General features: G+C 57.9%; 1 protein-coding gene across 1 annotated transcript in view; it reads left to right on the top strand.

Moving 5' to 3' along the window:
• DNAAF5 (dynein axonemal assembly factor 5) overlaps positions 1-5627 on the top strand; it is a 47978-nt gene extending 42351 nt beyond the window's left edge. The window contains exons 10-13 of the mRNA XM_058285673.2: positions 18-168; positions 706-862; positions 3201-3392; positions 4806-5627. Of these exons, the coding sequence (XP_058141656.1) occupies positions 18-168; positions 706-862; positions 3201-3392; positions 4806-4942 (637 nt within the window). The 3' untranslated portion in view covers positions 4943-5627. The remainder of the gene's footprint in view (positions 1-17; positions 169-705; positions 863-3200; positions 3393-4805) is intronic.
• The last annotated feature ends 10598 nt before the right edge of the window (positions 5628-16225 follow it).

The raw sequence follows: 16225 nt of genomic DNA, 5'->3' as shown, positions 1-16225 counted from the left end.
TCTGTGCTTTGGCTCAGGCAGTTCCACAGCTACCTCGAGACGGTGGTAAAGGACATGCTGGCCCCTAACCTGCAGTGGCACGCGGGGAGGACCGCTGCAGCCATCCGCACGGCCGCCGTGTCCTGCCTCTGGACGCTCGTCAGCGGCGAGGCCCTGTCGGCCGAGCAGGTACTGTCCCAGAGTGCTCTGGGCTCTCAGGGGGCTGGGGCACCGGGGCGCGCAGGGGAGCCGCAGGGCTGGGCTCCAGGCAGATCTGCGCAGCGGTTCCTCGGTGTCTGGCTGAAGATCACCTGCAGGGACCTAGGGTGGGCGCATGGGCTCTGGAGCCTCAGTGACTGCTGAGGTGCTCGCGCAGCGCATGAGCGCCACCTTCCGGTGTCCCGAGGCGCCAGCGTCTACGTCCCACAAGCTGCCGCGCTGTCGGTGAGGAGGTGTGGAGGTGCGGAGGTGCACCTCCCGTCAGCCGTCAGCCGCGGGGAGCCAGGGGAAGCGGGAGCGCGCGCGTTGCTGGTGGGAGTGTGAAATGGTGCCGGCACCGTGGACAGAACCTTCTCAAAGGACCTCATGTTAGAAATTGTTCACATTGTCTAAATGTTAAATTTCCAGTTTGCTTCCTGAGTAAAAGCTCTAAAGCGGCACCCCAGAGCCCGTCAGCTGAGGCCACCCCGAGCCTGCCGCCCGGCGCCTGTGCTCTGTCCCCTGCAGGTGCTGGGCGTGCAGCAGACGGTGCTGCCCCAGGTGGTGAGCGCCCTGGAGGAGGACTCGCAGACGGCGCGGCTCCTGGCCTGCTGTATCGTGAACGTCTTCCTGAAGGCCTGTGCTGGTGGGATGGATCCAGAGAAGTTCATCAAGGTTTATCCCGGTAGTACTTTGTAGTTTTTCAAAACGTGTAGTTAAACCTGACAGCTGTTTCTATTATAGGAAAAAAACGGAAGTGCTACGTTTTGACTTCTGGTGACAGCAGAGCTGTGAGTCAGGATGCAGCTGAGTAACCCCAAATAAGTCAGGCCCCCACAGGGCTGCCGCGGGAGCAGGGACGGAGCCCCTGGTGGCACGAGTGTGGCTGGCCTGGGCGGGGAGCACGTGTGGCCCGAGGCCCTGCCCACAGGCGGGCTGGACAGCACCCAGGGGTGCCCCCTGCTCTCAGGGCCACGCAGAGGACGGAACCCGGGTGGGGGGCGGGGCTGCCAAGAAACACTGAAAAGGAGCGAGTCTGCAGAGAAGGGCGCAGGAGAGCCTGAGCACCCAGCCCCGAGGAGGCCGGCCGCGCCCCGGCAGCAGCGCTCCCTGAGCCGTGTCTAGGACCACAGAAAGCGGGAAGAACACCCGGTAAAAAACAAGCTGAGAAGCAGGAGGCAGCTAGGAATAGAGACGCGAGTGGAAAAGCCCCGTGGTTCTCAAGGGATTCTGGGGAAATGCCTGAGAGCAGGTACGCGATACAGGAGAGGTTCCCGGCTCACCTCTGCAGAGCAGGGCAGCCGGCCGAGGTCAGGGTATGGGGCCTTCGTCTCAGAAACCAGGTCGGGGCTGCAGGGGTTTTTGCGTGCCATAAATACTGAGTAGTTTTTAAAGGAAGTTTTCTAAGAACGCCTGGAAATGAGCAGTGTTAAGTTGGATAACTCCAGGCGGGATGTGGCCGGAGAAGGGTGAGTCCTGGACGTTGTGGCATGGGTTCACTCCGCACAGCACAGGGAAAGGCGAGACGTGTGGACGGTCCAGCCAGGCGCCCGCGGTCTTCTGTGCTCCGTGGGAAAAAATGGAGGAACGCTATTGAAGAGACGGTGACTCAGAGGCTTCAGAACTGAGCAGGGGTGAATTTTCTCGTCGAAAGCCCCCGCTGGGTGCTGAGCAGGAGAGCCCCCGCTGAACGAAGTCCACCGTTGGGGGCACCTTTCCCATACCCGCTTCAAGGTGGTTTCTTGTTTGCTTTTTCTTTTTGTAGCAACAGCCATTTTATTTCCACTGACAGTCTTTATAATTATCTTGAGCAAGCTCAGTCACGTTCAAGTGTGATTTGCCGACTCTGAATTACTTGGGATTTTGGTCACTTTAAAAGAAAATGGAGACTGAACAGTGCAGGGCCTGCGTGCTGGGGCCGCTGTCCTGGGTCTGCTGTCAGCTGCAGAGGGGCTTCTCATTGCAGCCGCTCATGGTCCTCGAGTCCGTGCACCGCCGGCCCAGACCTGGGTGGGGAGGGGGAAGACGTCGGGCATGGGGTTGCCCACGACAGACGCTCCTGCGGTGACCTGCCACCGTCACAAGGATGAGTTTTTGGCACCTCCCATCTGGATCTGAGGAGCGAGGCACCACCTTGGGGGAAGGCAGGGGCCTGCGGAGCTCACCCCTGTTGTGCGCCTGCCGTCTCGGCCGCCCGGTGCTGGCCCCCCCTGAGCCTAGATGAGCAGGGAACCCGTCCTCCAGCCGTGGAGGGCTGGGCGGGCCGATGCCCGGGGCTGCTCCGCAGCGTCGGTGCCGGGCGGGCCCCCCCTCGGGCTGGCTCGTTCTGCTGCCGTGCCCCGGCCCGCAAATGTCCAGCTGCCAAACCCCCACCACCCAGAGGCCTGTTGCCGAGGCAGGTGCCCGGGCATCTGCCTGCTGCCCGGCCATCCCGAAACGCGGGCGTTTGTTTTGCGATAAGCCAGGGCCGACTGCTGGGGCGAGGCAGGCAGCACCCAGCCCTGCGCCCCACGGGCACATCTGCCTGCCAGGCCCACTTCCCACTTGATTCCTTCTGTGCGTTTGCCGATTTCTCCAAAAGACGCTCAAGTAGGTGCCCAAGGTTTTCCAGAACCTGCGTGAGAAAAGCCTGCACTTGGTAAAGCCGTAGAGCGCTCACCCCAGGAAAGACCTTTGGCCTTGCGTTTGGGGCCGCAGGCTGCTCACGAGGGTCACCAGCAGAACGTGGTCACGGGTGGGCGGGCTGGTCCCTGCACCTCCCTGGCAGCCTGACCCCCCCCGTGCTGCCCGGTGGGTGGTGGGATTTGAGGCCCCAGCATCCTCTCCCGGGGGAGGGGCGGTACAGAGTGGGTGAGAGCTGCCCGAGCCTGCACGGCTCTTGGAGAGCCTCAGCCCGCGCCCGGCTCCGCGGCACTGTCCCGCGGCCTGCGCACCTGCCTTGGGCGAGCCGGTGCAGGGTCCCTGGAGCGGAGGCCTCAGTGCTCGGGCCCCTCTCAGCCTTGGTTCTGGCCCTCTCCTTGCAGAACTCTTAAAGCGTCTGGACGACGCGGCCAGTGAAGTGAGGGTCGCGGCCGCCACCGCCCTGGTCACCTGGCTGAGGTGTGTCCGAGATGGAGGGGGACAGTCTGCCTGCGAGAGCGACATTCAGTACCTGTACCGGGAGCTCCTGGTGTACCTCGACGACCCCGAGCCCGCCATCCAGGACGCGGTTTTAGGTGAGGCTCCTGGTGCCTCGTCACTCACGCAGACGCCCGGTACTTGTTGACTTCGGAGACTTCCCAGATAACAGATGGGCAGGCGGGTGGGGTGATGCGCCCACTCCTGGGTTCCCAGTGGGACTTCAGCGCCCCTCTGAGGGGCCCCCATGCCCCCCCCACCAGCTTCTTGGCCTGCGCAGGCCCCGCCCCGCCTCCTGGGGCCTGTACCAGGCGTGGAAGCGCCGGGCGTGTGGCGGTCTGGTTCACCTTCCTGAGGAACCGTTCGCCGTCGCTCGAGCACCGTCGGTGCTCAGCACAGTAAAAAGGCAGGAGTGCCCGTGAGTGATTAGGGATGGACGTAGCTTGACTCACGTCCCTGGGGGTGCTTGAGCCCACTCGAGGGCCCTGCCTTGGGTCCGAGCACCCAGTCACCTGAAGGTCTGGGTGCACGAGAGGCTGAGCCTGTTTGGCAGCCAGCCGGATGCTCCCTGTGGCCCGAAACAAATTGGAAATGAGCCAGAAATTGCTGGAAGTGATAGCAGCCCCTCTGCCTCTGGAGAGCTGGTCCTTGGAGCCAGATGATCTGGCCAAACACCCGTCTCCTGGCCGTCCGGGGTCCCCCAGGCTCGTGGCTCCTCTTGCCGCTCTCGCCCCTGCGCCAGCCTCACTGCTGCTCTCCAGCAGGTCTGCCCTGGAGCAGCTCCTCTTCCTGGCGGCGGCTTCCCGGCCGTGCTCCCCACTGCGTGCATTCTAGCATTTCTCCCAGCTTCACTAAAAAGCAGCGCTGTCGGCCTGGCCTCGCTCCCCGGTGCCCACTCCCCCCCCGCCCTCCTCCCTGTTCCTGAGGCCGGGCTGCCGTGTGCTGCCCGCCGGCCTCTCCGCTCTGCCTCTCGGATCCCGCTCTACCCCGTCCGGGGCACAGTGACTGCCAGCCCCCGAGCCCTTGCCAGGGCTCACAGTGCTGGACTCAGTGCCCCTCGGCAGAGCTGCTGGGTCCTCTGCTTCCAGGACGCCTCTCCCCTGGTTTCCTCCGCCCCAGGGGCCGCCCGGCGCCTTCTCTCCCTGACTCTTCTCTCTCCATCTGCACGTGCCCAGTCACGTCCTGACAGCTGCCGGGGCCCCCCGCAGCCCCAGCTCCCCACACCCAGCTCTTGCCGCTCTCCTTCCAGCCTCCGCCCCCTGCCTCCGCCCCCCACCCCACCCCCGGGACGCCTCCTCGCACAGGCCAACAACTCGGAGAGGTAAACTGCCGTCCTCCCTGTTGTGACGGCTCTTAGGCGTTACCCAGCAGCACGGGGCATCAGAAGTGCTCTTGCAGGTGCCTCAGCCTTAACTGAGCCCGTTGGAGGTCGTGCTGGGGACAGGGTGGCGGGGGTGGCGGGCGCTGGCACGTGCCTCCACAGCACTGGCGCCGTCTCCTGCTCTTTGCAGAGGTCCTCACAGAGGGCAGCGTCCTGTTCCCCGACCTCCTGGAGCGCGAGGCGGCGGCCGTGGCCCACAAGCACCGCTCACCCGCCCACTGCGAGCGGCTCCTGCGGCACCTGCGGACGGTGGCGGCCGCCCGCTGACCGCCCTGGGGTAGCGCGGCGCCAGGCGTGGCCTCACCCGGCCGGGCTGCGGCCCTGCCATTGGAGCCGGGCAGCGCGCCCTTCCATCTGCGGCCCGAGGGCACGAGCCAGACGACGGTGGCGGCGCGTCCCCAGAGCGCGCCTGTGCTCCACCTCAGCCCGGCCGGTGGCACCGCGCCTCTCGCTTGACACCGCTCACCCATCCAAGGCACAGCTGCGCTCCGGGGCCTGCCTGGCCTGCTCACCACGCAGGAAGTTCTTGACCGCTGCAGGGAAAAGCCAAAGTCACCGAAAAGCGAGCAGACCGAAGGGAGCCTGGAACCTTCGCCACCACCGATGAGGAGGAGCTCCCCCGTTTAAAAGCTGCTGGAGCCTCGGGTGCTTCGTGAGTGTGTGAGGATGCTGCATTTCCTTAAGCCAGTGGTGCCTGCAGTGCTGGAAGCAGAACATTTAATCTTTTAACTTCAGTTTCTCTCTTAAAACTAGCAGTAAAGTTGTATGTCACTTCCCAGCCCTTTCATCACTCAAGTGCCTGAAAGACTTGGTTTCAAGTGACCCTGTCTCTACACACCGTACTTGCGGGAACACAAGGAAAAAGACACCGTGTTTTCCAACAGTCAAATACTAACATCTATGTTTTATTTGAAAATTTAATAATTAAAAATATTTATAATTTTTGTGTGCATGGCTGCCTTAGCGTTTCTAGAAACGGCTCATTGTCCCTTATATTTAACCTCAGAGTGATCCAGCCTCAAGAATTTGGGCCCCAGGACCGTGGCCAGTCCTGCTTGGTGCCCCTGGCCCCAGGGGGGATGGCCCCACACCGGGGACCTCCTATCCTAGAGGGACGACCCAACAGGCCCCACCCTGGGGCGGCCTCGCCCTCCGGCCCTGTCCTGGGGGGACGGCCCCATGCTGGGGCGGCCTCGCCCTCCGGCCCTGTCCTGGGGGGACGGCCCCATGCTGGGGCTGCCTCGTCCTCCCAGCCCTTCGAGGGCGTACTTGGGCTGGGAGAGGGGCTGCCCCCGCAGAGCTGAGGGCGGCCTCAGGGCCCAGCCCAGACCCCCAGGCCACAGGGACCAGGAGCACAGCCAGGCTGGCCCCCGGTATCGGCGGAAGGGTGGGAAGAAGGAGGCGCCACACATTCTGCCCCACACATTCTGTCCACACAAAGAAGTATCCGGGGACCGCTCTGCCTGTGCGATGCACCCGGTTTCCGCGTCCAGAAAAGCCGGTCTGCAGGGGTTACGAGCCCAACCCGAGAGTGCTACGTCCCTGGCCACGCCCCCTGATTCGTTGCACTTCCTTTTTTTTTGCTTTTTCAGTTGTTTTTAGGACACTGGGGATTGAACCCAGGACCCCGTGCCTGGGAAGCAGGTGCTCAGCCACTGAGCTACGTCCACCCCCCTCTGCAGTTCCCGTGACAGTTTCACTCAGCTCCACGAGCGGCTGCTGCCCGGCGGGGGGAGGGAGTGGGCACAAGTGCAGCCCCCAAAGTCCGCGTCCACAGCCTCGCTGACGCACAGTTCACTTACCGTAAACTCACCCGTCTTGTGTGTCCAGGCAGTGTTTTTTAGTAAATTTAGAGCTGCGTCATCACCCGAGCGCGAGGCGCTGCTGGCGGTTGTGTTGCTCTCGGCAGCCACTGGCAGGCCTTGTGCTGCTGGGTTTGCCTTCTGCAGAGACTGTGTACGTGGACTCAGGTAAATGTACCCGCTTCATTTCCTTGCCTGAGCGTCCACTGCGTGGCTGTGGAGGCCGGGCCATCGCATTGCTCCATGCTGTCGTTTCCGGCGAGGCTCAGGCCACGTCTAGGTGTGGGCTGCCTCCACCTCCCCGTGGCTGCTGAGGAGCAAAATTCTGGGCCCTTTTTAATGCTGTTTGTAGTCCCTGGTTTTTATTTGTTTTTGCTATTGAGACATAATTGACATACAGGTCAATGCGCATATAGAAAGGGGCAGTCAGGTAAGTTCTGGCGCATCCACACCCTCCCCCAGGCCTGGCGCTTGCCAGCACCTCTGCTTTCGGTCCCTGCACATCAGCTTGTCTTCTAGGGGCTGGTGTAAGGGGAGTCGCGGCATACCTGCTCTTACTCCGTATCCTTGTTTGAGATTCTTCCACGTCGCAGTGTTCTTCTCGTTGCAGTTTGGTGTCTGCTGTACAGATAGACCACGGTTTGTTTATCCAGTCACTTGTCAGCATACGTTTGGCCATTTCTAATCTGGGGCTGTGCTTCTGTTGGACGTTCTGGAGCTGGGTGGTGGTGGTGGTGGCACAGCGTGACTGTGAGTAATGCTGCTGGACTGTGCGCTTGAATCTTCATCTGGACTCAGCGTTCACTTTTTTCTCCAGGTGTGACCAGTCGCATTAGGGTTTATCTGGCTGCTCACCCCGCTCTGGCCCTGGTCATTGGGTGTCACTCGGCGGCTCCCAGTCCTCCCCGCCTGCCCCTGCCCTGAAACAGCCGCCGCCGTCACCCACCTGCAGGCAGAAGCATCCGTTGAGAGCTCTGGCTGTGCTCCGCCGGGACGGGATGCTGGTTTCCTCACTTTTCCGTCTTCAGAAGGCGTAGTGACGGCCTCTGAGGTGGAAGCCGAGCGCTGGCCGGGGAGAGGCAGCGCCTGGGCGCTGGCGCGGGACGTCCACACCCGCCCTGGGCATCTCCTCGGGAGGGCGTCTGGGTTCTCATCCCCGGGCTCAGCCTGGGGCTCTGTCCACGCAGGGGCAGGGCTTCCTTCTCTGATGAGCGAGACAAATGCGTTTGTCTTGGCAAGAGCTGAGAATCTCACACACGCGGAACCCTCAGCGGCGTTTAGTGACGAAGCCCGGGTCCAGCCTTGTGTTGGGGGCGCGCGGTTCCCACAGGCGAGCACACGCCTTCCTCCGGCTCGGTGACCGGGCGGCGCGGGCGCGGGCAGGCGCCTCCCCCGGCACCCTCTGCCGCGCCGCTTCGCACTTGGGGCTCGTGGGACGCAGCGCGCAGGACTCCAGCGTGGAGGGCCTTGGCGCCGCCAGGCAGGCACTTGGCTCCTGAGCCCCCCCTTGCCGCCCCCCGCCCATGCTTGTTCGTCGTTCGGCAGATGCTCGGCCTGAGAGTTAGCGGAGCTTGAGCCCTGTGGAGACCGCTGCCCGGCGAGCCGCTGCGGCCCCCGCCCATCCCCGCCCACCCCAGCCCACCCGCTGTGGAAGCCACGGATCCACTGCTCGGGGGTGTGCAGGGGCCTGCCAGCCTACGTCAGGTGCACGTTCCGGAACAGTCTTCCCTTGCTGACGTGTCAGGAGCCAGGAGGGCCGAGAGGAGGCCGCGCGGGGGACAGAAAGCCCTCCCTGGCCCTTGGACACCTTGATTTGAAAAACGGATGAAGCAACTGCATCCAAGTTACTCGATATGACAGAAGCTTGTACAGGAAAAAGACACATCTTTTGGAAATTGGACTGCTTCAGAGTGCAAAGGAATGCCCCCTGAAAAGCAGCCCGTTTAACATGGCTTTCTTAGGTCCTTTCGTGACAGTTGGAAATTTTCTGCGAATCCCATAAAGATGGTGTTCTTGGCGCTGCTCCGTCCCGTGGCAGGCGTCCGCGACTGCGAGGACCAGGTGGCGTTAGGGCCTTGGGCTGGTACCTGGGGAGGCTGCCCAGGTTAGGTCCTGCCCCTGCTGGAGTCATCGGAGCCGCGTCCTGACCCTGCCCCCTGAGGGGTCACCCGCAGCCGCAGGAAGACAGCCTGAGAGGCCCGGGAGGGCCCGGGGCTGGCGGCAGGGCTCGGGGAGCGCAGGGCACGGAAACCGCAGCGCTGGGCCCGTGGACAGCCCAGGCTGACCAGGCGTGTCCTGCCACCAGCTTGGCCGCCCACGGCCGCGCTTGGAGCATCTGGAGGAGACGCAGAGTCCCCGGCAGGGAGCTGCCGTTTTCCCTCGCCACGCGGCAGAGCCCAGGATCCGACAAGCAGGCGACCTTTGGTGAGAGCATCCGAGGGTGCCTTGACTGCCACATTGTTGCAGCCTCGTAACCAGTAGGCCTTCACCCCAATAAATCCCCCTTCTATACACCCATTTCTGGTATTTTTGCATCTGCAGCCTTAGCAAATTGCAATACCTTTCCTAAAACTGTAACTTACTTGATATCCAACTTCAATTTCAAGTTTAAATAGCCTCTGTGTGTTAAAACCATTTTTCCTGGGAAAGAGGTTTAACAAACGATGACTTTCAATATGCTTTGGAGTGTTAAAAAAAAATGGGGGGTGATGGGGAGGGGGTGTATGGGAACCTCTTTTTTATGTGTGTGTGTGTGTGTGTGTATATATATATTTTTTTTTTTCTTTTCCCTGCTCGGGACTAACACCTTTTTTGCCACCCAAATTTCGGGGCCCCACCTACACACCCCTCCAGTCATCGGCGCAGACGACCGCACCGAATGCAGCTGCACGGCCCTGCCCAGCTCCCTTGCACGCCCGTGGCGTCCGTTGCGGGAAGACGTGGACGGTGAGTCCCCTGCCGCGGTCTCGAAGCCGTCCTCGGTGGCGACGAGGAGGACCTCGAAGGGCTGCCCTCTGGAGAGGAATCCCCCAGCCACGCTCCTCCGCCCCAGGAGCCGCGCTCCAGGCCGTTGAACCCACCTCAGGCGCGTCCAGCCACGGGTGGAAGTGCCGGGCAGCGGCGGCTGCACAGCAGGTTTACATGGAACCTGCCAGACTTGGGGCGCACCGTGAGTCCTCATCACGGCGCCCACGCGGACTGCCTCAGGCAGGGCCAGGGGGACAGTGCAGCTCTCCACCGTGGCTGAGACAGGGCGAGAGGCAACACTGGTCTCTTTTTTTTTTTTTTCCTTATATTTTTTAATGTAACATTTTGTGTGATCTATGTATCTAAAAGTAAAAAAAGGGCATTTTAGACCTAGATAGCCTACATGATGATGGAATTTTCTGAATGACCTGGTTAACAGCTGGCCTATCAAAATAGGCCTGTTGATGCAAAGTGGATGGGCAGCTTTGGAGAGCTGGAAGCTAAAACCCGGTGTTGCCGGCCAGTGATATGTCCCCTCACTGCACTGACTGGGAATCAGTGTGGTCCGGAGGCTGGGTGAGAGCAGAGCTCTAAGTCCAAGCAAGTTTCACATCTGAAACCCCCAAGTCCTGCTCACCCACGAGCCCACAGCTCGCCCTCAGTGTGCATGCAATATTCTCAAAGATGATCCTCAAAGTTAAATTTTTAAACTTTAACTTTCGTGGCATCAGAAGCAGAGTTCCTCCCCTCGGTGGGCATATAGGGTCGGGCGCCCACAGGCGGCGGGGGACGCGCTGCTGTGTGTCTGCTTTGGAGAAGGCTGGCATTTCCTTCCACTCAGCCTTTCTGGAGGACACAGTGTTTATCAGAAGCCATGCGACATTCCTTCCCTGTGACCCAGCAGTCCCACTTCCAGGAATTCATTTTAAGGAAATGAGAGGACACGAGAGCAGAAGTGAGTTTTGGAGGGCGTTAACAACAGACAGACTGAAAACCACTCGGGTGCACTCACAGGGTGCATCGCAGCCGTGAGGGAGTGTGCTGAGGCTGATTTACTCCAACAAAGCGCACGGCGCAGGTAATACCATGTTTGTTTAAATAAAACACGTCTGTTGAGTAATACATCAACAGATGGTGATGGTTAGGGGCCACCCACCAGGGACAAGGCACCCGCTCCTGGGGCACGTTAGGGGTCCATGTGACCGCAGTGCTGCGAGGGAGGAGCCGTGAGCCAAGTCTGCAGAGAAAGTCCGCCCCCATAATTCACCTGGACACGGCCTACTTTGAACTAACTGATGGAAAGCACAAAGAATTTAGAGAAGAGATAGTTCCTGAGACAATAATCCCTCACTCCCCAGCAGCAGAAAAACATCAAGTGTTGGGCAGATAACTTTTCATCCAGATTTGTAATGGAAAATTACAGTCAGAGAGGAAGTGGAGATGCCTCGTCTTCTGCACCCTCAGGATCAGTGCAGTCAGGGTGCCGACAGACACTTCAGAAATGGGCCTGAGAGCCTGCCTGTCCTCTCCTGAAGCAAAGGTTTATGGGTAATCAGGATGGTGGAGTGGGACACTTCAGGGCTCCATCCCCCCACAGGAGCTTTGAACAACCAGCAGGAACTGGCAGAAACAGCTTTCCAAATATTCTGGGAAAGTTAAAGGACTGCCTAACAGGACAAGTGCCAAGTCAGGAAAAAGACACTTAAAAATGGCAGGGGGAAGTAGGTGTAGCTCAGTGCTTGAGCGCCTGCTTCCCGTGTATGAGGTCCTGGATTCAATCCCCTGTACCTCCTTTTAAAAAACAGTAGGCCCCCAGAGTGGGACATGACTCCTGGGGATGAGCCTCCCTGGTGCCGAAGGATGACTACCATCACCAGCTGGTGATGCAACTAGAAAAAGACCTCGAATAAAAGGGGGAAATGGTAAAGACAAATGAGTTTATATAGCTAAGAGACTTCAAAATGAGTCAGAAGATCATCAAAGGGGTCACACACATGTCTCAGCAGGACCCCAGAGACAGCCAAAGTAGATACAACCCCAGGTACTGGTGCTCCTGAGGGCTACGGAGACACACAGGTACAGTCATGACAGATGGCTCTAGAGTTCATTGCCTTGCCAGTGGGCCCTACTTTGGAATTTGTGCTCCTGATTGTGATGGAGTTGGACTCAGATGTGACTTCTCTATACATGCGTCTTCTGTCACTTTTACTGAACCTGTGATTGGCGCTGGGGTTTGTGTATGCTCAGGAGACTTGAATCTCTGGACTGTCCATGTGGCAGCTGGGCCCTGAGCCTCAGCAGAGTTGCAACGCCTACTCTCCAGTTTGTTGGCCTTACCCAGGTCATCTGTCAGGGAGGTAAGTATGGTCACCCACCACACCAGGGAACCAAGAGTGTCTGCAACTGCAAGCAGGAGAATCACATCCATAAGTCATGTGGGATCTAAGCCCCCTCTCCATTTAGAGGTGGAATGGACATCACCATCCCAGGATCCATAGGATGGAGGACTATACTATGGATTGGAGTGGACTTACTGTATTCTACTATAGAATTATTGTGACTCTAGCAATGGAAGAAATTGTATCATTGATGTGGAGAAGATGGCCATAGGAATTGCTCAGGGCAGGGAGAGGGAGAAAGAGGTATGATATGGAGCGTTTTCGGGACTTGGAGTTGTCCTGAATGATATTGGAGGGACAGATGCAGGACATTATATATCCTGCCATAACCCCCTGGATGGACTAGAATAGAGTGTGAACTACAGTGTAGACTATGGTCCTCGCGGTGAGGCGGTGCTCCAGGGCGCATTCACCAAATACAATGAATGTGCCACACTGATGAAAGGGGGTGTTGATGTGGGAGGAGGAGTTGGGAAAAAAAACAAAAAACAAAGTAGGGTCTCGAGGAGCCCTGATGGGCCGTTCCCCTGCCTCGCACGTGGCTGGTGCAGAGCCAGCCGTGTCCCCGGGGGCAGCGTGTATGTCCAGCCCAGTCTGTCTGGAGCCCCAGAACCTGCCCTGTGTGTCGAGGGCAGCCTGCTGAGTTCCCTGCAGAAACCTGTGGGGGAGTGGTCAGGACGCCCTGCCTGGGTACGGAATTGCTGACTGGAACAGACAGTGCAGTGCCAGGGACCATAAGAGTGTTTCCTAGGAGAAAGGGGACATTCAGAACTGTCCAAACGGGAGAAGCCCCAGCACAAGGTGTGCAGACGTATTGGGCGGGGGCGGGGAGGCTGTGCTTTGGCTGGAGCTGTTCCCTAAACTGCTTGTGTGGACCAGCTCCTGGCTCCCTGTGTGGAAAGCGTACCCTCGGGGCAATCTGCAAAGACTGGGAAAGGTGTTTTCTTTTTTTGTTTGTTTAGCTCCTGTCATTTAAGGAAAGCTCTGTCATAACTGGCTGGATACAAGTCTAAGTAACAGATGACTCCAAGTCTAAATTCCAGCAATAACACATTAAAATATCAAAATGCCCAGGATTCAGCAAAAGACCACAAAACGTACAAAGAAGCAGGAAGAGATGGCCCTCACAATGGAGAGGATTAAAGTATCAGAAACAGACTTTTTAAAAGATGGTCTTAAATATGCTCAAAGAGCTAAAGGAAAACATGGATAAAAAACTAAAGGAAATCAGGAAAACAATTGATGAACAAAAAGAACATCAAAAGAGAGGTGGAAATTATAAAAGGAACCAAACAGAGCTGAAGACCACAGTAACAGATCACAGTGTCTCTAGAGGGGTCAGCAGATTGGAGCTGGAAAAAGAATCAGTGATCTTGAAGATAAGACAGTGGAAATAATCCAGTGAGAAGCAGAAGGAAGAAAATGAAGACAAGTGCACAGAGCCTGAGCAACCTGTGGGGACCACAAGTGGACCAGTGTATGCATTGCGGGCATCCCAGAAGGGGAAGAAGTAATGGCTGGAAACTTCCCAAATTTAATAAAAGACATGAATAGACACATCCACGATGCTCAGTGAACTCTAAACAGGATAAACCCAAATCGACCCACACTGCACCATGTTATAATGAGTTGTCAAATCCCCGAGATAGGAGAGAATTCTGAAAACTAAGAGAGAAACAGTGCATCACACACAAGGAACCTCAGTAAGATTAAGTATCAATTTCTCATTGGAAACCACAGAGGCAAGAAGGCAGTGGGAGGACGTGTTTACAGTTCCAAAAGCAAAACAATGCCAACCAAGAATTCTATATTTGACTAAAATGACAAAGGGAGAAAGGCATTCCCAGATAAAGAAAATCTGAGTCACCACTAGACCAGCCCTACAAGACATTTCTGCAGGTTGGAAGGAAAGGGCACTAGACAATAGACCAAAGCCACATGAAGAAATAGAACTCTCCAATAGAGAGTGATGTGGGTAAATACAAATAACAGCACTATGGTATTTTTTAGTGTTGTTTTTAAGTTGTTTTTTTTTTAAATTTCTCTCCCCGCCCCAGTTGTCTGCTCTCTGTGTCCATTTGCTGTGTGTTCTTCTGTGTCCACTTGCATTCTTGTCAGTGGTGCCGGGAATCTGTGTCTCTTTTTGTTGCGTCATCTTGCTTCAGCTCTCCGCATGTGCGGCACCACTCCTGGGCAGGCTGCACTTCTTTCACACAGGGCGGCTCTCCTTGCAGGGCGCACTCCTTGTGCATGGGGCTCCCGCCTGCGTGGCAGGGCACTCCTTGCACGCATCAGACTGCGTGTGGGCCAACTCACCACACGGGTCAGGAGGCCTACGGTTGGAACCCTGGACCTCCTATACGGTAGGCCAATGCTCTATCAGTTGAGCCAAATCCACTTCCCTGGTATTTTTTTATTTGTAACTCCACTTTTTACTTCCTACAGGAGCTAAAAGGCAAATGCATAAAATGTAGTGGTAAGTCAATATATAAACGTGTAATTTGTGACCAGAATTACATAAAGGTGGGGGTGGAGAGGTATAGGAACATACTTCAGGTATGCTGTGAAGTTAACTTGGCATTAGAAAAAAAAGGTTGTTATGGATCCACTATGTCAAATTTTAAACACAAAGAAAATGAAAATCTCAGAGATAATGCAAGTTTATAGAGACAGAAGGTAGAGTACAGGTTGCCAGGGTTGGCAGCAGGGGAAGAGAGGGTTAATGCAGAGGGAAAGTTCTAGCAGTGGAAGGTGGTGAGGGTCCTGCGACACCGTGAGTGTGATTCATCCCACTATGGTGCGCTTGGAGGACTGGGACGGGAAGGTTGGTGTATGTGAACTAAAGAGATGATGACAGTCAAATGCAGGGCATGACACTGGATGGGATCTAAGAATGGAGGAGAGGAAGCTCGAGAAGACATTCCTGGACCTTATTGGAATATAAACTGTCAACTTTATATCAATGTTAGATTTCTTGAACCTGACGACTGCACATAAGGTACGTAAGTGAAATCCTCGTTCATAGGAAACATACGTGGAAGTATTTTGTGTTCAAGGAGAACGTGTGCAACCTGCATCAAATACTCAGAAGAGCGAGAGGTGGTAGATACATGTGGAGATGAACAGCAGAGATGGATGGTCGATAGGGGTTGATGAGTAGAGAATGACACGGCAAAGATGGCAGGACATTAAACTCGGGGGATCTGGGGATCTGGCCGTGTACGTGGCATTCTCTGAGTTCTGTATTTTTGCAGCTGTCTTGTAAGTTTGAAATTATTTCAGAATAAGAGGTTAAAATCGTTATCAAAATAAAAATGTTATCCATATGTGATGACTCGTGGTGGTTTTGACGGTCTAAGTTGTACTGCCTTCCCCCTCGTGCTGCGCTGCGCCCAGTCTTGCCCACAACGCAGCGTGCTGCAGGTGGGGCGGGAGCTGTAAGAGCTGAGGAACTGCTGCAGGGGCTGCCTCTCCTTGGCTGCCAGCCTGACCCCCGGGCTTCCCTGCTCTGTCCCCACAGCCCTTCCCTGGGCACCGTCCCAGCAGCACAGCCAGGCTGGCCGGGACAGCCCAGCCCTCCCTGCCAGCGGTCACCATCGTCAGACCTGCCCTCCTCCCCCTCAGTGCAGAGGCCGGGTTTACAGTCGAGTGGGGGCTTCGGGGGAGAGCTGCCGTCAGCCCTGGAGAGGAGGCGGCTCGGCGTCCCGACAGGCGCTCGGGGAGCAGGCTGGCTCGCCAGGGCTGCCGATTCCTCAAGAGGAGCAGGAGGGCGGGCGTTTCCAGCACAGACTGTCCCGTCCTCTGCATATCGGCAGGAGTTCGTGTTCTCTCTAAGGAGGAAGGCAGAGCACAGCTTCGTCGTCCCCGTGCTGCTCCTGGAGCATTTGCCGTCGTTGCTGGTGATAAAACATGGCGCGGACCTGCGCCTCCACCTGAAGGGTCGGGTCGTGGCTTCAGGGCGTGCACGGCGCGGTGCTCGCCTCCGGGACTCGAGGGCTCTTGTGCCCGTGCGTTTCCTACGAGGTGAGCGTGCTGTGCCCACGGGAACGCCCAGAGGGGCTTGGGGTGCGGGCGCCCGAGGGGCGGCCGGAGGCTCGGGCGGGGCACGGCGGCTGGAAGCGGGTCACTCCCCCGCCGCGTCGCGGGTGGTTCCCTCCACAGGGCTTCTGTTTGTTTCTGGAAGCAGGCGAGTGAGGTTGACGGCCGAGGGGGATTGCTGAGGCGGGGTGTCCAGGAGGGCGCCGGCTGCCGCGGCGCACCAGGCGCGGGCTTCACTGGGCCTGGACGTGAGACTGCGGGAGGGGGAGCGACGCTGCAGAGGAGCAGGGGTGGGACAGGGCCGGGCTGGGCAGCCCAGGGGCCTGCAGGGCAGAGACGGGCTG

The sequence above is a fragment of the Dasypus novemcinctus genome, chromosome 23 (assembly GCF_030445035.2).
Source record: "Dasypus novemcinctus isolate mDasNov1 chromosome 23, mDasNov1.1.hap2, whole genome shotgun sequence".
Classification (NCBI taxonomy): Eukaryota; Metazoa; Chordata; class Mammalia; order Cingulata; family Dasypodidae; genus Dasypus; species Dasypus novemcinctus.
The sequence above is the reverse complement of the archived record's forward strand: the minus strand, read 5'-3'. Positions and strand labels throughout refer to the sequence as shown.